The 23,396-nt window shown below is 42.7% G+C and overlaps 2 protein-coding genes across 2 annotated transcripts; both read left to right on the top strand.

The window, feature by feature from the left end:
• The first annotated feature begins 10,990 nt into the window (after nucleotides 1-10,990).
• On the top strand, nucleotides 10,991-15,902 carry mkrn2os.1 (MKRN2 opposite strand, tandem duplicate 1). Its single transcript, XM_059537524.1, has 4 exons — nucleotides 10,991-11,262; nucleotides 13,449-13,495; nucleotides 15,377-15,539; nucleotides 15,627-15,902. Exons 1-4 carry the CDS (start codon nucleotides 11,054-11,056, stop codon nucleotides 15,844-15,846), a joined length of 639 nt encoding a protein of 212 aa, XP_059393507.1. The 5' UTR covers nucleotides 10,991-11,053; the 3' UTR covers nucleotides 15,847-15,902.
• Nucleotides 15,903-20,586: 4,684 nt separating this feature from the next.
• Nucleotides 20,587-22,834, top strand: mkrn2os.2 (MKRN2 opposite strand, tandem duplicate 2). Its single transcript, XM_059538181.1, has 4 exons — nucleotides 20,587-20,914; nucleotides 20,993-21,042; nucleotides 22,233-22,401; nucleotides 22,544-22,834. The coding sequence occupies exons 1-4, from the start codon at nucleotides 20,715-20,717 to the stop codon at nucleotides 22,794-22,796; spliced, it is 672 nt and encodes a 223-aa protein (XP_059394164.1). The 5' UTR covers nucleotides 20,587-20,714; the 3' UTR covers nucleotides 22,797-22,834.
• The last annotated feature ends 562 nt before the right edge of the window (nucleotides 22,835-23,396 follow it).

The raw sequence follows: 23,396 nt of genomic DNA, 5'->3' as shown, positions 1-23,396 counted from the left end.
TCAACACCTCATCATAAAATCTATCATTCTTTAACAAGTCATTATTAAACTTCCAAATATTAGGAGAAATATCAGGTTTCTTAAAACTTGATAAGGACAGAGTAACCATACAGTGATCTGTAATTGGGGCAGCTGTTATTTCACATTCTGTGACAATTTTACATAGATCACAAGAAATAAGCCAATAATCTAATCTCGAACATTGACCATTTCCTGAGGAGTTAAACCATGTATACTGAGTGCAGTTTGGGTTAGATACCCTCCAATAATCAACAACATTGACAGTTTTACAAAAATTCAATATAGTATCATTATACACAGAATGTGGACCTCTTTGAGGTCTTCTATCTAGCCATAAATCAGGGACTATATTAAAGTCACCTCCTATTATCACATTTTCTGCATTATACTTTTTTTCCATTCATTAACCAATTTACCAAGTTTCTCAAACATTTCTCTATTAGTCACTTTGTTATTATAACCATAAATACAGAGTAATATATAACATTTGTCGTGTAGTTCTACTGTTATCATTAACCAGTGGCCTTCTGTGTCCCCTTTATGAACAATTACAGAGCCTTCAAATCTGTTGAATAATGCCATCACTCCGGCCGAATGTGAAGATCCATGTGCAAACAAGGCTAAATCACCCCACTGAACTTTCCAGAATTTTTCATCAATTGAATTAGAATGAGTCTCTTGTAAGAAAACACAGCTTGACTTTTGTTCCTTGCAAAATAAAAAAATAGCTTTACGCTTAACACTGTTTTTTTAACCCCCTAGCATTCAAAGATAGAAAAGAAATAGACATAAATTAAATTATATGTATAACGTTCTCAACTCTCAGCACACACTCAACAGTGTACACAGGAATGAACATGTTGTCCTTAACTCTATAACCAAACCAAACAAACTGAACATGTAGTATTGCTTTTAGTTAAACACCATTCTTAATCAGTTTTAACAGATTATTTCCATCTAGTATGCAGAAATCCTGAATACTTTAACGAGTCTACGTGTTAGTTACCTTGTGAACCTCAGTCACGGGTCAACTCTGAGTCCATCAATAAGTGCATAGCCTTCTTTTAGGAAAGCTCTCTTCCCATTTTTTCTGGCTTCTTGCATTTTTGGCCATAACTTAGCACGAGCTTCGCGATCTTCCTTTGAAAAGTCTTCTTTAAATTGAATGTGCATGTCTTTACACACCCTTGCCTCTCTTGATTTTTTCCACACTTCATCACGCACAGTCCTCATTGCAAACTGGATGATCACTGGCCTGGGTAACTTATTAGTAGCAGCGTCGTTTCTTTTTCCTAAGCGATGTACGGTATCTACCGATTGCCGGAGCTTCTCCACTGACCACGGAATCACCCGGGTAAGAATTCCCATCACCGTTTCTCTTGGGTCTTCATTTTCCTTTTCTGGAAGACCGATCAGTCTGAGATCCCATCTTCTTTTGTACCTGGCATGCTCTAAACACTGCTGTCTCAATGAGATGTTCTCTTTCCTCAAGTCTGCTGCTTCCTTTTTCAGTTCGCCAATGTCTTCTTTATTCTTTTTAACTGCGTGAGCATTTTCCTCCATTGTCTTTTCAATGATTTTCAGTCTCTGATCCTGCTCGTCAAATCTCTTAATTACAGTTTGAATTGCATCAAAAATCACTTCATTTGTTATTTCGTCTGTTTGTTTAACTTTGTCTTTAGCCTTTGATCTTACTTTCTTAGGATTTGGGCTGGGCAGAGGTGTATGATCATGTCTTGTTTTGGCAGTTTCCACCATCATGTCTTCAATTTCTTCTTCATCACATGCCTCTGCAAGAGCATTTAAGTTGTAGTCATGCTCCACTAGCCCTCGATCTAATGTTACTTGGTTGGTGTTTGCCATCGTTTACTATTGGTTGGTTTTTTATGTCAAAGATAACAATTTTAGGACGATTTTAAGCTACTTCCCTCAGAGCCTGCATAAACACAACCGTTCACTCCGCCATCTTGGAATTTGGAAGTGTTGTTGTTGTGACGGTGTTCAGTAAAAAGTGCCGCTCGAGGAAGTCTTCTGTCTCCATTCTGCTGTTTATTATCATAAAGAGTGATCTACCACCACATACTGAACCTTCATGTTACAATTTTATTACATTTTATATTATTATTCTTGCTACAAATAATCTTAGAATCCTTACAGGAAAAGAGAGAAAGAGAGAGTATTTAATCATGTAATATTACACTGATCTATAATAAGAGAGTGGGGGCACATCATTTTTATTAGTAAGCTGTCATGCATAAGCATTAAATAAAATGATCATGAAAGTATTTTATTTTTATTTAAATCCTGTATCCATGTGATGCTTGGTGTGAGGAACAGATCCAAATTCAAACCATTCATCGACGTTATGTATCTCCTTCCTCTGTAGCTATAGTAACTATATAAAAATGTGCCGTTAAGAAGTTTTACAACAAGTTTACGGCAGCGATATTAAACGCTCATTGGCTCTCACCGGTTTCGTCAGAGATTGCGACATGCTGTGTTTCCGGTGATGCATGTTTTTTTTATTTATTTTTTATTAATGCTTAAAACAATACACAAGCAATAAAAGATAACAACAGAATATATATATATATAAAAACAACAACAGGGGGAATAATATACATTAAATTAAACATTAACAAATTATGAGAATTACATGACACTGAAAAAAGGAAAAGAGTTACACATAGATAATGTTTTTAAGTCTTTTTTGTTCTCAGACAACTTCATTGAAAAGAAGTATTTTTCAAGTTCTTTCACAAATATAAGAAAGAGCGGTTTAGCATTACGATATTTAGATTTATGAATATAGAATTTAGCTAGAAACAAGATCAGATTAATCACATAAAAATTAAATTTTTTAGATTGGTCAAAATCAACAAAGCCTAAGATCACATTCTGCCAATACAACACACATTCATTATAGATTTCAGACCTGATAAATCCTAAAACATCTTGCCAAGACATTTTCGTAAATGGACAATACCAAAAAAGATGAACTACAGTTTCATCAGAGATGTCACAGAAAGAGCAACTGGAGGAAATATCCTTTTTGAACTTTTTCATGTAGTGATTTGCAGGGTAGCATTTATGAATTATTTTAAAAGAAATCTCTTTTACTTTATTGGTTAAAACAAATATTACTAACTACATTACTCCAGTAAGTGGTCACAGGTGGTAAAGTAACAATGTCTTGCTGAAATAGTGACCGGACTGATCTATTATTGTTTTTTTAGGGAAAAGCAAAGCACAATTTGCCAACAGAAGTATTAACCAAACTCAAAGAGACTGGGATTGAGTTCCTCTCAATAAAGCAAGAGCACCTGATGGGATTGAACCCATAACTATTGAAAATTCATTGGGAGAAACAGGAAATTGAAAATGATCTAGAAATTCCTTAAATGAAAAACAACAATCCCTGAGAATTAATTAATTGACTAACTAACAAGATATTTTTGTCAAACCAATTCTGAAAAAATATAGATTTATTCTTGTACAAAATACGGGTGATGCATGTTTTGAATGAGAAACGCGCGCCTTCCGCCTTGAGGGAGTGAATCGGGATAGTATTCTCAGCGTTTAACAGCTTAAATTATTCCCAACTCCTAACGATTCTGTTATATTCTGCAGAGGGGACTGCAACTGCAATGCATCGTCATTTGGTTACTGTGGTACTGCTCTGTCACATCTGTAATAAATAATTATGATTAAGTTACATGTGTCTATCTGTTACGTTTCTCTTATAGACGGTATACTTTATACACTCACTCTTTATTGGTTGATTTGTTCTTTATAAAAATAAATAGAAAAAACAATGCAATATGTTTTTTTATTGCACAGTTACATGATGCGTGGGTTTTAAGTTTTCTATTCAGTTTAATGTACTTTATTGGCATAGATTGTGTGTACATTAAAGCATGTCAAAAAATGAATAATTGTGATCATAGTAATATACAAGGTAATAATATGAAATATTAAAATAATAAAACCTGTTTTGGCCCAGATCAGGGCCAGCTAAGGCTGATTAACCGGCTGTGGCCCGAGTCTTTAATCCAGTTCTGGGCCACTTCCGGGCCGTCATTCTTTGCGGTACTTGGGCCGAGGGAAAAGTCATTTTGTGACCCGGATCTGGGCTGGGAAGACATTTGCTGGGTTGTACAGTATCTGTAGCTGTGAGTTCTGGACACAGATGTGTGTGTGTGTGTGTGTGTGTGTGTGTGTGTGTGCAGTGCTGTATGAGGCTGTTTCTCTCACAGATCCTGTCCTCCATTGAGCTGCTCCAGCACTCGCTCCCCAAAATAAACCGCATCGCGTCCGACCTGTCGCTCCACAGAGCCTCTGAGATTGTTTATTCACTATATTTTAATAAAGATTTATTTAAAGTTAAACACACCACAAAAGCTCTGTTTTTAAGATGATTTGTGTTTGACTTTTGAACATTTTTAAAGCAGCAGCAGAAATATTAAACAAGATGACAGCGTTCAATGCAAGGGCGTAACTTTGGGTCTACCATTGGGGGGGTTAAACTTGCAGCATATTTATTTATTTATTAATTTATTGTATTATTTTCTTGTGTAAAAGGTAACATGCTAATTTGCATAATTTAATTATGCAATCCCCCCCAAAACGGGTGACTGTATTGGAGCAAACAGCAGTTACAATTCAGGGACATTGGTTCTACACAGTCCCTGGCACCCTCTGGCTTTACCTCATAGGACACTGGAAAACGAACATCTAGCTAGCCAACTCCAGTCAACAAAACAAATCATCAGCTAACTCAGTGTTTCTCAAACGTTTCTGCCATTCCCCACTTCAGAGGTAGGAAAGGGTTCCGAGCCCCACCTGTCCCCAATCACCCCAACAAAATGTTAATAAACTAGGCTTTAAGTTTAACTGTTAAAATGTATTTTATTAACATCACATTTTAAAAACTTAACATCAAATAACAGCATTAAAAATTTTCAAATAAAGAAAATGAAAGTGTGATGAAATAAGACTAAAAATTAGATAAAAAAATAATAATAATTGTGTTTGCATTTAGCCTCTGATAACATCAATACAAGTGTGGACTAACATTAACCTAGTTGTGCTTTGATTCATTTTGACACTTTGCAAAATCCATGCAAAAAGAACAACAAAAAAACAAACAAACAAACAAAAATAAAAATAATCTCAAATTGAACCAGAGGTGGTAAATTCCTAATAATGTACGTATTTTTTTAGGTATTTTAATAAGATAGATACCTAAAATACGTTGCGCATACAGCTCAAGTAATGCGATCGTTATAAAGGTGTTTGAACAACAAAACACATCCACTTGCACATATTTGACAATCGGAATATCAGATATATCCTGCTATAGCTAACACATTTGTGAAATTTTGAATAAAAAAAGGAAATAAAAGCAGATCATCAGTCATTCAGCACTATTGTGGCTACGGTGTGACAAGCAATGAATGGCGCGTCTCCATGGGAACCATAAAGCGATACTACGATCAATAACGGTAGCCTTGAAATACTTTTAAACTTACGTGTGAAGAGGTTAAGTAACGTCAAAGTTACATTTAAATGTGTCTTTGTTTTGAGTGTATGGTCAATAAATAACGGAATTTAAAAGATGGGCACAAAACCTGTTTGTCATGTTTCTATTCCCCACACTTTGAGAAACGCTGAGCTAACTTAACAGCTAACTTAAGGGTACCTCCGTTTGGTCAGGATTTTTCGTTTTTCTTTTTTTTTTTCTTTTTTCGGCTGGTGTCGACAAACAATGAAAAATCGTTGTCTGGCTGCCTTTCAGTGTCCTTTTCATCTTTCCGTCAGCTTTCTCCAACCATTCATCCCATCGACTGCGCAAAATAGTGAACAAACTTGGTACAGAAAGCGGGTTGGGTAATACCAGAGACTTTGGTAATACCAAATCGGTGCGGTGGGCGGGGGGTACATTACAGATTATTTAAAATATGATACTATCTTTCTTGCTGGCAAATGAAATTAATAAAGAAAATGAACAAAAGTATTCATTCTGAATATTTCATATCTATTTTAATCTGAATGATGTGATGATATTGGGGGGGTTATATTAGCTGGATCTGATTTTTGGGGGGGTCATGACCCCCGTAACCCCCGTGCAAATTACGCGCATGGTTCAATGATTCGAGCGAAAGTTCACCCAAAAAAGTGAACACTGAGTTTGTGTCTTCATCAGGTTTGTAGAAATGTAGCACTGCATCAGTGTCTGATCAATGGATGCTCTGCAGTGAATGGGTGCCGTCAGAATGAGAGTCTGATAAAAACATCACAATAATCCACAGCACTCCAGTCCATCAGTGAACATCTGGAGAAGACAAAAGATGAAACACATCCAGCATTAAGATGATTTTAACTACAAACCATTGCTTCAGGCTTTTCCACATCTTAACTCTCTTCAAGATTTTAAAAAGCAATTCCAAATGGCACTTATCGTGAATATTATTAAAGTGATTAGTTGTCACGATCGGCGTTACAGGAAACACAGGAGAGGGAACCAATTGCAGGTAAGTCATTTATTTAAAGGGTAATCCAAAGGGGCAAACAGTCCAGGCAGGGTCAAAACCAGAATATCCAAATCCAACATAAACAAGACACGAAGACAAGGTAAGGCAAGGCAAGGCAAGGAAAGAAGCGACGGACATGAATAATCATAGGACATTAAACAAGGACTCCGTAACACAGACTCAGACAGACCGGGTATAAATACACAGAAGGATAATGAGGGAACAGGAGACAGGTGGGGAAACAATCAATTACTCAACAAAGAGGAAGGTGACCAAATAAGGGAAGAGGAAGGTGACCAAATAAGGGAACAGGAAGTGATAAGGTGACAGACACCGTGGGAAAGGAGGACACCTAGTGGAAACCCAGGGAACACAACCCAGACACTGTGACAGTACCCCCCCTCTACGGAGCGGCTCCCAGACGCTCCACGACAGACACAAAACAGAGACCAAGAGGGAGGCAGACAGGTGGAGGCTCAGGGGGAGGGACAGAACAGAAAAACATGGGGAACAGGCACCAGAATTGAAAACACAAAACAGGGAGACCAGGAGGGAGGAGGACCGGAGGAGGTTCAGGGGGAGGGACGGAGGGCCAGACTAACAGAAAGGAACAGGGACAGGAGTGAACACAAAAACAAAAAGCAAAAACAACAACATGAAGCCCCCCAGGGCGGGGCAGAAGACCACCACATCCTTGTGGTCGACGCCAGAGTCCTCCAGGGCGGAGCGGAAGACCACCACGTCCTTGTGGTCAAAACCAGAGTCCTCCAGGGCGGGGCAGAAGACCACCACAACCGTGTAGTCAGGGAGAGAGCCCCCCAGGGCGGAGCAGAAGACCACCACAACAGTGTGGTCAGGGCGGAAGTCCCCCAGGGCGGAGCAGAAAACCGCCATGTGGTCAGGACGAGAGGCCCCCAGGGCGGAGCCGAAGACCACCACAACAGTGTGGTCAGGGCGGAAGTCCCCCAGGGCGGAGCAGAAAACCGCCATGTGGTCAGGACGAGAGGCCCCCAGGGCGGACCCGAAGACCACCACGTCCTTGTGGACGAAGTCAGAGTCCTCCAGGACAGAGCGGAAGACCCCCCACAGCCATGTGGTCAGGACCAGAGCCCCCCAAGGATGAGCAGACCTCCGTGCGGCTGGACCAACGGGCCTGACACTGCTCATGAAGATCATTGGTGACTTGTATTTGCTCATGAAGATCAATGGTGACTTGCCTTTGTTCATGAAGATCACCGGTGACTTGCCTTTGTTCATGAAGATCACCGGTGACTTGACTCAGTCCTTGAAGATCAACGGTGACCAGCCTAGTCTCTGGAGGATCAGCGGTGACCAGCCTAGTCTCTGGAGGATCAGCGGTGACCAGCCCTGACTCTGGAGGATCAGCGGTGACCAGCCCTGACTCTGGAGGATCAGCGGTGACCAGCCCTGACTCTGGAGGATCAGCGGTGACCAGCCCTGACTCTGGAGGATCAGCGGTGACTAGCCCTGACTCTGGAGGATCAGCGGTGACCAGCCCTGACTCTGGAGGATCAGCGGTGACCAGCCCTGACTCTGGAGGATCAGCGGTGACCAGCCCTGACTCTGGAGGATCAGCGGTGACCAGCCCTGACTCTGGAGGATCAGCGGTGACCAGCCCTGACTCTGGAGGATCAGCGGTGACCAGCCCTGACTCTGGAGGATCAGCGGTGACCAGCCCTGACTCTGGAGGATCAGCGGTGACCAGCCCTGACTCTGGAGGATCAGCGGTGACCAGCCCTGACTCTGGAGGATCAGCGGTGACTAGCCCTGACTCTGGAGGATCAGCGGTGACTAGCCCTGACTCTGGAGAGTTCACTGGCACCTGACTCGACTCTGGAGAGTTCACTGGCACCTGACTCGACTCTGGAGAGTTCACTGGCACCTGACTCGACTCTGGAGAGTTCACTGGCACCTGACTCGACTCCGGAGGGTCAACTGGCACCTGACTCGACTCCGGAGGGTCAACTGGCACCTGACTACACTGGGCAGTGGTGCTGGACTGGCGGCCATCTTGGGTTGTGGCGCTTGGCTGGTTGCCATCCTGGGCAGTGGTGCTGGGCTGACGACCTCCCCGCCGGAAGAGACTGAAGTGGCTGGGGCATCCCACCGAAGCTGATGCTGCAGGTAGCGCACGAATTCCCAGAATTCCAGTGTCTCTAACTGCGCCATCTCCTCCTGAGACACTGGATCATCCTGCCCGCCATTGAAATAGTCCTTGAGGGCCGCATCGTTGTAGCCCATGCCCTCGGCCAGGGACCAGAAACACCTGAGCCAGGGCACCCACTTCATTGCCCTCTTGGCGGAGGGCGGTCAACCTAAGATACTTAGTTCGCCGCTCCGCCATCTTGGCTGGGGAACGGAAAAATGACATACCGCTGGTTCCTACTGTGACGGAGTCCTTCTGTCACGATCGGCGTTACAGGAAACACAGGAGAGGGAACCAATTGCAGGTAAGTCATTTATTTAAAGGGTAATCCAAAGGGGTAAACAGTCCAGGCAGGGTCAAAACCAGAATATCCAAATCCAACATAAACAAGACACGAAGACACGAAGGCAAGGCAAGGCAAGGCAAGGCAAGGCAAGGCAAGGCAAGGCAAGGCAAGGCAAGGCAAGGCAAGGCAAGGCAAGGCAAGGCAAGGCAAGGCAAGGCAAGGCAAGGCAAGGCAAGGCAAGGCAAGGCAAGGCAAGGCAAGGCGCGACGGACATGAATAATCATAGGACATTAAACAAGGACTCTGTAACACAGACTCAGACAGACCGGGTATAAATACACAGAAGGATAATGAGGGAAAAGGAGACAGGTGGGGAAACAATCAATTACTCAACAAAGAGGAAGTTGACCAAATAAGGGAACAGGAAGTGATAAGGTGACAGACACCGTGGGAAAGGAGGACACCTAGTGGAAACCCAGGGAACACAACCCAGACACTGTGACATTAGTAGTTTTTAATGTGAAATGTCTCATTAAAAGTGTGATTTTGTGGTCAGTGACTAAAATAATTCAACATCATGATTTGGACATAGCTTGGCAGTCAATTAGTTCTACTAAAAATATAAATTACTAACATCGCTGAATGCTTAAATTAGTTTTAGTAAATGTAATGTTCTTTGAAATAGTGGCCCCGAAGTAAATCATCTCATCCATTCCCCTCAGATTTTACATTAATTCTAGCCTTGGCAATTATTAGTGTCTTTAAGAATTTACAGCAAGACTGAATTCAAACAGCATGTTGTTATACGTGTATTTCAGTGTCTTTCAGAGCTCCTCATTAGTGTTGTGTCATTAGCAGGGTTTGAGAGGAGTGTTTGAGTGATTTCTGATCACGATCACACAGGATTAAACCATTTATTACACTCGCTCCAGTGTCACTCAACAATACAATTTAGAAAACAGAATATAATAAGCATAATCAGATTCAAGAGTAAACCAGATGAGTGAATTCAGTCCAAACTGAAGTAAACCGTATCCAGTGCTCCTGAAACATTGATAAGTGCAAAATCAATGCTTTCTGGTTTAACCACAGCCATATTGATGATGTCCAAACTATTTATGAATATGTGTTATCTGAACTATGTGCAACAATTACTATTCCCTCTTAACAGTATTTCTGTAATACACTTCAAAATGTGCCCAGTTCCCATTAATTTGTGTTTGGGCATGATGTTAAAAGTCTGGCACAATCTCAGGTGAGGAGTTACAGAGACCAGCAGTGTTTAACAGAGTCTGGGATGCACAAACACACACATGTAGTGGACAGATGACCAGCTGTAGGAAGAGCTGAAGGAAAGACAGATGATAACGTAAAGAAGTGTGATGGTCATTCATTAATGTTAATTATTATATATATAAAAATATATTAGTGTACTGTGTTGATTCTGTATGTGAGTAGGTGGTGTTATAGCAGCTGGACTGGTTCTGCCGGATGCAGCTCGAGCAGTGTGTGTGTGTGTGTGTGTGTGTGTGTGTCTGTGTTGTGTGTGTGTCTGTGAGTGTGTATGTGTGTGTGAGTGTGTGTGAGTGTGTGTGTGTGTGTGTGTCTGTGAGTGTGTATGTGAGTGTGAGTGTGTGTGTGTGTGTGCGTGAGTGTGTGTGTGTGTGTGAGAGAGAGAGAGTTTGTGTGTGTGTGTGTGTGTGAGAGAGAGAGAGTTTGTGTGTGTGTGTGTGTGAGAGAGAGAGAGAGAGTTTGTGTGTGTGTGTGTGTGTGTGTGAGAGAGAGTTTGTGTGTGTGTGTGTGAGAGAGAGAGAGTTTGTGTGTGTGTGTGTGTCTGTGTGTGTGTGTGAGTGTGTGTGTGTGTGTGTGTGAGAGAGAGATTGTGTGTGTGTGTGTCTGTGTGTGTGTGTGTGTGTGTGTGTGTGTGTGTGTGTGTGTGTGTGTGTCCACACCAGCGGGTGGCGCTAGTGCGCTCATCAGTTGTTTGTCAGTCGTCAGTAAACAGCAGAAGCAGCAGCTCGTCCTCAGGTAACAGACTCCGCTCTGATGGAGAACACTCTGATCAGATTCACACACTGTGGAAGAAGTATCTTCAGTTTCTCGTGTCCAGACGAGCTGCAGTGTCCAGTGTGTCAGCAGAGGGTCAGGTTTGGTCTCGTGGACGCACCTGTGGCGCTGCCCTGTCCTTTCAGGAGTGGACACACGGTCCCCTGCGCGCTCCTGATCGCGTGTGCGCGCGGACCAGCACATCTCGCGTGAGCTCGTGCACCAAACATTCATTCAGCATGACGCATTCAACTGAGCCAAAAGACATTTATAATCTGACAAAAGATTTCTATTTCAGTAAATACTGCTTTCCTGAACTTTGTGTATTCTGAAAAATAAAATGTATCAGTTTCCAGAAACATTGATAATAATCAGAAATGTTTCTTGAGCAGTAAATCATCATATTATTCTGATTTCTGAAGATCATGTGACACTGAAGACTGGAGGAATGATGCTGAAAATATAGCTGTGCATTATAGAAATACATTACACTTTAACACAGATTCACACAGAACACAGCTGTTTTACATTTAGAATAATTTTTTTACTGTATTTTTGCTGTTTTTAACTGAAATAATAATTACAACCCGAATTCCGGAAAAGTTGGGACGTTTTTTAAATTTTAATAAAATGAAAACTAAAGGAATTTCAAATCACATGAGCCAATATTTTATTCACAATAGAACATAGATAACGTAGCAAATGTTTAAACTGAGAAATTTTACACTTTTATCCACTTAATTAGCTCATTTAAAATTTAATGCCTGCTACAGGTCTCAAAAAAGGTTGGCACGGGGGCAACAAATGGCTAAAAAAGCAAGCAGTTTTGAAAAGATTCAGCTGGGAGAACATCTAGTGATTAATTAAGTTAATTGATATCAGGTCTGTAACATGATTAGCTATAAAAGCTTTGTCTTAGAGAAGCAGAGTCTCTCAGAAGTAAAGATGGGCAGAGGCTCTCCAATCTGTGAAAGACTGCGTAAAAAAATTGTGGAAAACTTTAAAAACAATGTTCCTCAACGTCAAATTGCAAAGGCTTTGCAAATCTCATCATCTACAGTGCATAACATCATCCAAAGATTCAGAGAAACTGGAGAAATCTCTGTGCGTAAGGGACAAGGCCGGAGACCTTTATTGGATGCCCGTGGTCTTCGGGCTCTCAGACGACACTGCATCACTCATCGGCATGATTGTGTCAATGACATTACTAAATGGGCCCAGGAATACTTTCAGAAACCACTGTCGGTAAACACAATCCGCCGTGCCATCAGCAGATGCCAACTAAAGCTCTATCATGCAAAAAGGAAGCCATATGTGAACATGGTCCAGAAGCGCCGTCGTGTCCTGTGGGCCAAGGCTCATTTAAAATGGACTATTTCAAAGTGGAATAGTGTTTTATGGTCAGACGAGTCCAAATTTGACATTCTTGTTGGAAATCACGGACGCCGTGTCCTCCGGGCTAAAGAGGAGGGAGACCTTCCAGCATGTTATCAGCGTTCAGTTCAAAAGCCAGCATCTCTGATGGTATGGGGGTGCATAAGTGCATACGGTATGGGCAGCTTGCATGTTTTGGAAGGCTCTGTGAATGCTGAAAGGTATATAAAGGTTTTAGAGCAACATATGCTTCCCTCCAAACAACGTCTATTTCAGGGAAGGTCTTGTTTATTTCAGCAGGACAATGCAAAACCACATACTGCAGCTATAACAACAGCATGGCTTCGTCGTAGAAGAGTCCGGGTGCTAACCTGGCCTGCCTGCAGTCCAGATCTTTCACCTATAGAGAACATTTGGCGCATCATTAAACGAAAAATACGTCAAAGACGACCACGAACTCTTCAGCAGCTGGAAATCTATATAAGGCAAGAAAGGGACCAAATTCCAACAGCAAAACTCCAGCAACTCATAGCCTCAATGCCCAGACGTCTTCAAACTGTTTTGAAAAGAAAAGGAGATGCTACACCATGGTAAACATGCCCCGTCCCAACTATTTTGAGACCTGTAGCAGAAATCAAAATTGAAATGAGCTCATTTTGTGCATAAAATTGTAAACTTTCTCAGTTTAAACATTTGCTATGTTATCTATGTTCTATTGTGAATAAAATATTGGCTCATGTGATTTGAAAGTCTTTTAGTTTTCATTTTATTAAAATTTAAAAAACGTCCCAACTTTTCCGGAATTCGGGGAGGAAAATTCAAAAATATTATTTCAGTTTAAAATGGCAAAAATACAGTAAAAAATTTATTCTAAATGTAAAACGACTGTTTTCTGTATTTTCTACTTTAAAAATGCAGCTTTGATGAGCAGAAAAGCATTACACCCTGAGTTATAATGATCAGTGTGTGTGTGTGTGTGTGTGTGTGTGTTAATGCTGTGTTTGATTTGTTTGTTCTGCAGGGAATGGCATGACACAGAGATCCATGTGGGGCTGTCAGATTCAGCAGGTAGAGCACACCTGTGATCACTGCTCAGTGTGTGTGTGTGTGTGATCACTGCTCAGTGTGTGTGTGTGTGTGTGTGATCACTGCTCAGTGTGTGTGTGTGTGATCTCTGCTCAGTGTGTGTGTGTGTGTGTGATCACTGCTCAGTGTGTGTGTGTGTGATCACTGCTCAGTGTGTGTGTGTGTGTGTGATCTCTGCTCAGTGTGTGTGTGTGTGTGTGTGATCACTGCTCAGTGTGTGTGTGTGTGATCACTGCTCAGTGTGTGTGTGTGTGATCTCTGCTCAGTGTGTGTGTGTGTGATCACTGCTCAGTGTGTGTGTGTGTGATCACTGCTCAGTGTGTGTGTGTGTGATCTCTGCTCAGTGTGTGTGTGTGTGTGTGTGATCACTGCTCAGTGTGTGTGTGTGTGTGTGTGATCACTGCTCAGTGTGTGTGTGTGTGATCACTGCTCAGTGTGTGTGTGTGTGTGTGTGATCACTGCTCAGTGTGTGTGTGTGTGATCACTGCTCAGTGTGTGTGTGTGTGTGATCACTGCTCAGTGTGTGTGTGTGTGTGTGTGATCTCTGCTCAGTGTGTGTGTGTGTGTGTGATCACTGCTCAGTGTGTGTGTGTGTGATCACTGCTCAGTGTGTGTGTGTGTGTGATCTCTGCTCAGTGTGTGTGTGTGTGTGTGATCTCTGCTCAGTGTGTGTGTGTGTGTGTGATCACTGCTCAGTGTGTGTGTGTGTGATCACTGCTCAGTGTGTGTGTGTGTGATCTCTGCTCAGTGTGTGTGTGTGTGTGTGTGATCACTGCTCAGTGTGTGTGTGTGTGTGTGTGATCACTGCTCAGTGTGTGTGTGTGTGATCACTGCTCAGTGTGTGTGTGTGTGTGTGTGATCACTGCTCAGTGTGTGTGTGTGTGATCACTGCTCAGTGTGTGTGTGTGTGTGATCACTGCTCAGTGTGTGTGTGTGTGTGTGTGATCTCTGCTCAGTGTGTGTGTGTGTGTGTGATCACTGCTCAGTGTGTGTGTGTGTGATCACTGCTCAGTGTGTGTGTGTGTGTGATCTCTGCTCAGTGTGTGTGTGTGTGTGTGTGATCTCTGCTCAGTGTGTGTGTGTGTGTGTGATCACTGCTCAGTGTGTGTGTGTGTGATCACTGCTCAGTGTGTGTGTGTGTGTGTGTGATCTCTGCTCAGTGTGTGTGTGTGTGTGTGATCACTGCTCAGTGTGTGTGTGTGTGTGATCACTGCTCAGTGTGTGTGTGTGTGTGTGTGATCTCTGCTCAGTGTGTGTGTGTGTGTGTGTGATCACTGCTCAGTGTGTGTGTGTGTGATCACTGCTCAGTGTGTGTGTGTGTGATCTCTGCTCAGTGTGTGTGTGTGTGTGTGTGATCACTGCTCAGTGTGTGTGTGTGTGTGATCTCTGCTCAGTGTGTGTGTGTGTGTGTGTGATCTCTGCTCAGTGTGTGTGTGTGTGTGTGATCACTGCTCAGTGTGTGTGTGTGTGATCACTGCTCAGTGTGTGTGTGTGTGTGTGTGATCTCTGCTCAGTGTGTGTGTGTGTGTGTGATCACTGCTCAGTGTGTGTGTGTGTGTGATCACTGCTCAGTGTGTGTGTGTGTGTGTGTGATCACTGCTCAGTGTGTGTGTGTGTGTGATCACTGCTCAGTGTGTGTGTGTGTGTGTGTGATCTCTGCTCAGTGTGTGTGTGTGTGTGTGTGATCACTGCTCAGTGTGTGTGTGTGTGATCACTGCTCAGTGTGTGTGTGTGTGTGATCTCTGCTCAGTGTGTGTGTGTGTGTGTGTGATCACTGCTCAGTGTGTGTGTGTGTGATCACTGCTCAGTGTGTGTGTGTGTGTGTGTGTGATCTCTGCTCAGTGTGTGTGTGTGTGTGTGTAGGTCTGGTCTATAACTACACGCTGTCAGGCGTCCGGAGAGACGAGTGTGGCTGGGAGCGCTGTGTGTGTGTGCAGCTGGGCTCTGAGAGGACACCGGAGCGCAGGGAATCATGGGACACGGAGCTGGAGCGCTTCTCGGCTCTGCCTCAGTGGGCTCCAGAGCGGTACGGTCACAGTCTCAGGTCTCAGTGCTGCTCGTCATCTTTCATCCCTGTCAGGAGGTCAGATGTGATGGTGCTTGTTCACTGCAGGTTTGCTGAGGAGAGGGAGTTTGGCTCGTGCTGTTATGGTTTCGCTCTGACCTTCATAAACCACATGCGCTCGCTGGAAGGGAAGGAGTCTCTGAGCCGAGACCAGTTCACTGGGTCTCACGTTCTGCCCAGAATGAAGACCGTGTCGCTGTACATCAGCATCTATCAAGCAGTATTACAACATGGTTTTCACATCACTGAAGCTGCACATGACGTCTGATGCACATCTCTTCACTACAGAGTCATTCTGTGTCAAATAAACCATATCTCACAGACTCCCCTGGCTCAGACTTCTCATTTTGTCAGTATTTCTTCTGAAGAAAGATTGAGGAAAGACAAAATATTAAATGTCATGGATGTATGTTTTCTGAGTAATCCACTGTTTCGTAGAGGAGAGTCAAATGATGATAGTTTTCACCTGAGATTCAGAGCCAGATTACAGGAGGATAAGACTGACCAAATCATTAGGTTCGTTAAATCTGTTGACTTTAGCAGTCTTTGTTGCATTATATTCCAGTGAATGTTCAATAATGGGAAAAAGCACTTTTCAAGTTTGCAGGCCTGTAACTCGAGGATTAAGGATTAAGTATTAGAATCTTTTTTGATTGTAATAACATGAAGCAGTCATAGGTGAAGTAGTATCTGCAGGGGGCATATTTGTCAGAATCACTGATATAGCTCAGACTTGGAGACACTGAAGGTCTCTCACACATGAAACACAGACTTCAGAAAAAAGACATTTCTATCACTCGGACGTCTTCTATGATAGAGGGAGGCACACATGACCCAGAGCAATAATCATGAGGGTACATTTGAGATTTATACATCATCTGAAGCTGAATAAATCATCTCTCCATTGATGTGTGGTTTGTTATGATCAGACAATATTTGAAAATCTGGAATCTGAGGGAGCAAAAAAATCTAAATATTGATAATATCATCGATAAAGTTGTTCAAATGAAGTTCTTAGCAATGCATATTACTAATCAAAAATTACGTTTTTATATATTTACAGTAGGAAATTTACTAAATATCTTAATGGAACATGATCTTTACTTAATATCCTAATGATTTTTGGCATAAAACAAAAATAATTTTGACCCATACAATGTATTGGGGTAGCTGTGGCCTAATGGTTAGCTAGCTGGACTAGTTACTAGAAGGTCACCGGTTTGAGTCTCGGTGCTGGTGGGGCGGAGTGAATGAACCGCGCTCTTTTCCATCCTCAATACACATGGCTGAAGTGTCCTTGCAAGGCACTGAACCCCCAGTTGCTCCCCGCGTGCTGGATATATAGGTACTGGTCATATAATTAGAATATCATCAAAACATTGATTTATTACACTAATTCCATTCAAAAAGTGAAACTTGTATATTATATTCATTCATTACACACAGACTGATATATTTCAAATGTTAATTTCTTTTAATTTTAATGATTATAACTGACAACTAAGGAAAATCCCAAATTCAGTATCTCAGAAAATTAGAATATTGTGAAAAGGTTCAATATTGAAGACACCTGGTGCCACACTCTAATCATTTAATTAACTCAAAACACCTGCAAAGCCTTTAAATGGTCTCTCAGTCTAGTTCTGTAGGCTACACAATCATGGGGAAGACTGCTGACTTGACAGTTATCCAAAAGACGACCATTGACACCTTGCACAAGGAGGGCAAGACACAAAAGGTCATTGCAAAAGAGGCTGGCTGTTCACAGAGCTCTGTGTCCAAGCACATTAATAGAGAGGAGAAGGGAAGGAAAAGATGTGGTAGAAAAAAGTGTACAAGCAATAGGGATAACTGCACCCTGGAGAGGATTGTGAAACAAAACTCATTCAAAAATGTGGGGGATTCACAAAGAGTGGACTGCAGCTGGAGTCAGTGCTTCAAGAACCACTAACCACAGATGTATGGGTTTCAGCTGTCGCACTCCTTGTGTCAAGCCACTCTTGAATGACAGACAGCGTCAGAAGCATCTCGCTTCAGAAAGGACTGGACTGCTGCTGAGTGGACCACAGTTATGTTCTCTGATGAAAGTAAATGTTGCATTTCCTTTGGATATCAGGGTCCCAGAGTCTGGAGGAAGAGAGGAGATGCACACAATCCACGTTGCTTGAGGTCCAGTGTAAAGTTTCCACAGTCAGTGATGGTTTGGGGTGACATGTCATCTGCTGGTGTTGGTCCACTGTGTTTTCTGAGGTCCAAGGTCAATACAGCCATATACCAGGAAGTTTTAGAGCACTTCATGCTTTCTGCTGCTGACCAACTTTATGGAGATGCAGATTTCAAGTCAACAGGACTTGGCACCTGCACACAGTGCCAAAGCTACCAGTACCTGGTTTAAGGACCATGGTATCCCTGTTCTCAATTGGCCAGCAAACTCGCCTGACCTTAACCCAATAGAAAATCTGTTGGGTATTGTGAAGAGGAAGATGTGATATCCCAGACCCAAGAATGCAGAAGAGCTGAAGGCCACTATCAGAGTAACCTGTGCTCTCATAACACCTGAGCAGTGCCACAGACTGATCGACTCCATGCCACGCCGCATTGCTGCAGTCATTCAGGGGAAAGGAGCCACAACTGAGTATTGAGTGCTGTACATGCTTATACTTTTCAGTTGACCAAGATTTTTAAAAATCCTTTATTTGTATTGTTCTTAAGTAATATCCTAATTTTCGGAGATACTAAATTTTGGGATTTTCCTTAGTTGTCAGTTATAATCATCAAAATGAAAATAAATAAATATTTGAAAAAAATCAGTCTGTGTATAATGAATTAATATAATATACAAGTTTCACTTTTTAAATGGAATTAGTGAAATAAATCTACTTTTTGATGATATTCTAAATAACTGACCAGCACCTGTATATAGCTGCCCACTGCTTCGGGTGTGTGTTCACAGTGTGTGTGTGTTCACTGCTGTGTGTGTGCACTTGGATTGGTTAAATGCAGAGCACCAATTTCGAGTATGGGCTACCCTACTTGGCAAATGTCACAACTTTCACTTATTGTTATCTATTGCTACAAATATATCTGTTTTACTGATGACTGCTTTTGTGTTGCAGGGACACACATTTCTACTTTCAACATTATTTATTCTTCAGACATTGTTCCTTAAATATAATACGTTTTAGCTTAATGAAAAGTGACACATTTGGTTTTTGACCAAATTATTCATCCATCCATCCATCTTCTTCCGCTTAACCGGGGCCGGGTCGCGGGGGCAGCAGTCTAAGCAGAGACACCCAGACTTCCCTCTCCCTAGACACTTCCTCCAGCTCTTCCGAGGGATACCAAGGCGTTCCCAGGCCAGCCGAGAGACATAGTCCCTCCAGCGTGTCCTAGGTCTTCCCCGGGGCCTTCTCCCTCCTCCTGTTCCCAGAACACCTCCCCAGGAAGGCGTCCAGGAGGCATCTGGAACAGATGCCCGATCCACCTCAGCTGGCTCCTCTCGATGTGGAGGAGCAGCTGCTCTACTCTGAGCTCTTTCCGATTGCCCGTGCTCCTCACCCTATCTCTAAGGGAGCGCCCGGCCCTACGGAGAAAGCTCATTTTGACCGCCTGTATACAGAATCTTGTCCTTTCGGTCATGACCCACAGCTCATGACCATAGGTGAGAGTAGGAATGTAGATCGACCGGTAACTTGAGAGCTTTGCCTTGCAGCTCAGCTCCTTCTTTACCATGACAGACAGGTACATCGACCGCATTACTGCAGAAGCTGCATCGATCCGTCTGTCAATCTCCCGCTACATCCTTACCTCACTCATGAACAAGACCCCAAGATGCTTGAACTCCTCCACTTGAGGCAGGAGCTCTCCACCAACCTGAAGGGGACATGCCACCCTTTTCCAGCTGAGAACCATGGTCTTGGACTTGGAGGTGCTGATTCTCATCTCAGCCGCTTCACACTCGGCTGCAATGGAGGTGGAGAACATGGTCCACTCAGACTCAATGTCTCCAGCCTCCGTCGGAATCTGGTCGAAGCTCTGTCGGAGGAGGGAGTTGAAAATCTCTCTGACAGGGGGCTCAGTCAAATGTTCCCAACAGACCCTCACAATGCGTTTGGGTCCATCGAGTCTGTCCAGCTTCCTCCCCTGCCATCGGATCCAACTCACCATCAGGTGGTGATCAGCTGACAGCTCCCCCTCATCTCTTTACCCGAATGTCTCAGACATACCACAAAGTCGATCCTCAACCTCCGGCCTAGGGTGTCCTGGGGCCACGTGCACTGATGGACACCCTTATGCTTGAACATGGTGTTCATTATGGCTTGCACAGAAGTCCAATAACAGAACACCACTCGGGTTCAGATCAGGGGGGCCATTCCTCCCAATCACCCCCCTCCAGGTGTCACTGTCGCTTCCCAAGTGAGCGTTGAAGTCCCTCCCAGAGGGGTCTGTGTCTGCAGGAGTCACGTGACACGCGTGTGGATCTCTCACTGCAGACAGCTGGTAAACCTGTAAATACTGATCTTAAACAAAGACTTGGTGTCCAGTTGCGGTGACACACTTCTATCAAGTCAGAGAATCATACTTTCAACTTATTACAGTACAACACACGTTTGATTTCTCTAACACATTTAAAATGCCATTCAACGCTTTAAAAACCGTCAACAAAACTTCAATTCAAATCTAGACTTCACAGGCAACCAGTTTAAAGAAACCAAGACTGGGGTAATTCTCTCCGTCTTCTTTGTGCATTCTGTAGTAATGGAAGACGGGATAACTGAGCCTGTGAAATGGACAGAATTACAGTAATCGATGCGTGATGATGATGAGACAGAGGCATGAGTCATAGTCTCCAAAACACTAGCTGTGCTGCCTGACAGATTAATGAACACAGTTTAATTCATTAAACCAGCATACAGTATATGAACATAGAGTTAGAAGGATTTGGCTCGGGGTGCATTCACGCAGCAGTAAAACAGGATCGTGCATCTGTGAGAGTTGACTCAGAGGACGTCTGCTGGTGAACATGACTGAAGCTGCAAACAGATCCCTCTGTTCCTCAGGTGTAGTGTTTTCTGAAACCGGATCGGCTGACGAGACCAGCATCTGCTCTCTAGACTCGCTCAGACCGGCCAGATGGATCAGAAGAGTGTGATCAGACTCAGTCACTGTGACAAGGACATGTACTGCTTCTTCGTGCCGGATCAGTGCCCCGAGTGCGGTGTCAGCTTCAGTGGCAAGCGTCTGGAGGAAGCCCCGGTCAGCGTTCCCAGCCCCTTCAGTAACGGACACAAAGAACCGTGTGCTTTCCTAGTGGCCTCCACAGATGATCTCAGGTAAGACCTCCAGCCCCCCCGAGGCGCAGAAGAACACACATCCAGCTGAAGCTCTTCCTGTGCTCCTGGTTCTTACAGGGACTTCGATGGCAGTTCTGATCTTCACACAGGAATCAGCAACACGAGCGGTACAGTACACCCAAACAGTCATTTCAGCAGGAAAATAACCTGAGAGTGCAACTGTTAATTACATTTAATAAAATATCACAGTTATTTATGACATTTCCATGCCAGCATCAAGGCTATTTCATGGGGACCTCAGAGTAAATCACACAAGGTGTACAGTTAACATCAGATCTACACTAGACATGATAAATAACTCTGTTAAACACACCTCTGAATCAAACCATTGTCTAATCACATTAAAAACAGTACAATCCAATAAAATATGCTTCATAGTTTCAGTTTGGCAAGTAAGACAATTGGCAATTATTAATAAATATCCGAGTGTTCATCTTGTATGACATAAAAGACACACTGTAAAAAGTACTTAGTCGTACCTAGATTTAAAACTATTTTTCTTTTCATACAGAAAATAAATTTAAGTTCAGCTTCAGGTGTATTTATAAAGCACATTTAAAAACAACAAGTATTGTACCAAAGTGCTGTTCTATTTATAAACAATATAAAACAACAACAAATAAATCAAAACTCATAGGATAGAAGATAAACCATAAACATCTAAGTAACCTCAATATTCTCACTTCGATTAATTAATTAATTAATTAATATCAGAGTTCATCACAGGGCTGATGTTACCGTCACAGTAAATGCTGTAAGAAAGATGAGTCAGCTTCAGAAGTCTGTGTAGCTGGTGTGTTATTTCTCTAGTTTCACTGTGTATTAAAGTCAGTTTCTTATGATTTTACTTTGGTTTTATTTTTGCTATAGCACATGCGTTTCTATAATTAACTAAAACTTATACTAAACTTAACCTCATAAAAGTTACTTTAAAAAAATAATTTGTGTTAACCAAATAAAATGTTAAAAGCTTTTTGCTTTTAAGGTAATATTTTAATTTAATTCAACTTGATGTACTAAAACTGAATTAAAAATAAAACCCAGAAAAGTACAAATGACAAAACACTTCAAAATTACTCAAACATTTAAATTATCACAGACAATTTAAAAAGTAAAACTGAGTAAAACTCCAAGTATGAACAGAGAGTGTAATACCAGCTCAGTTCTACTGAAAACACTGCTAATGACTGAACTGTAGCTAAACGTTAAACGTGCAAAAGAAGCAGAATTCTTCTTGCCGTAGCTCAAAGAGCACAAAGCCTTGACTGTGTGGCGGTGTGTCCTGTGTTTGCTGAAGGGACGGTGTACAGCTACACGCGGAGGGGTGTGCAGAGAGAGCCTCAGGGCTGGGAGCGCTGTGTGTGTGTGCCGCTGGTGCACACACACATGTTCAGTCTGAGGAGCCAGTGGGACCAGTATCTGGAGAAGTTCTCCAGCGCTCACACCTGGGACCCGGCCTGCCACAGGTGACCTCACACACAGAGTTTCTGTTTCTCTACACTGCAACTGCTGAAGCTAAAACAAAGAAAGCTGCGGTTCTGTTAGATGACATCCGGAGGTTATTAAGAGTCGAATGCTCTCTGGATCAGAGTCTGCTCTGTTTTCCAGCTTTGACGAGGAAAGCCACAACTGCTACAGCTTCTCTCTGATGTTCATCAACTGTGTCCTGGCCACGCAGTCCAAGCCAGCGCTGAGTAAAGATGAGTTCACACGCTCCTTCGTGCTTCCTCGGATCAAACGAGCTTCCAAGTACATGATGCTGTGCCGTGAGATCTCCCAGAAGCACTTCTACATCGTGGACAGTACACACAGAAACTCAGGCCAGGGTCCGAGCGAGGACGACGACAGCAAGAACAAATGAGAAGAATCGGACTTTCCTCAGCTCCTTACACGTCTTATATCAAGGTGAACATGCCTGTCGATCTGTACTCTTATGAACTGAAACACCACGTCTGTAGAACCGTTCAGATGTTTTATCATCAGTGTCCTGCAGCACAGAAGCAGTCATCAGTGTCACAGATGTATATTTGTAGAAATACACAACAATACACTGTATGAGCCACAATTATACATTTCTCTTTTATGCTGAAAATCATTAGGATATTAAGTAAAGATCATGTTCCATGAAGATATTTAATAAATCTCCTACTGTAAATATATCAAAACTTAATTTTTGATTAGTCATATGCATTGCTAAGAACTTTAAAGATGATTTTGCTCCCTCAGATTCCAGATTTATAATAGTTGCATCTCAGACAAATATCGTCCTCCTAAGAACAACAAAAAGCATCCTCATGACTGGTTTTGTGGTTCAGGGTCACATTTAATCATTAATATAAAGTGACTTTTAAATGAGGACAATGGAAGCAATCAGAATCAAGAAGAGAGCAATGATAAAGAAGAGCTATGACGAGTCTCAGTTAGCTTAAACACAGGGTTTTTATTAAACAAAAAGAAAACA

The sequence above is a fragment of the Carassius carassius genome, chromosome 44, assembly GCF_963082965.1.
Source record: "Carassius carassius chromosome 44, fCarCar2.1, whole genome shotgun sequence".
Lineage (NCBI taxonomy): Eukaryota > Metazoa > Chordata > Actinopteri > Cypriniformes > Cyprinidae > Carassius > Carassius carassius.
This window is presented reverse-complemented; position numbering and strand designations above follow the sequence as displayed.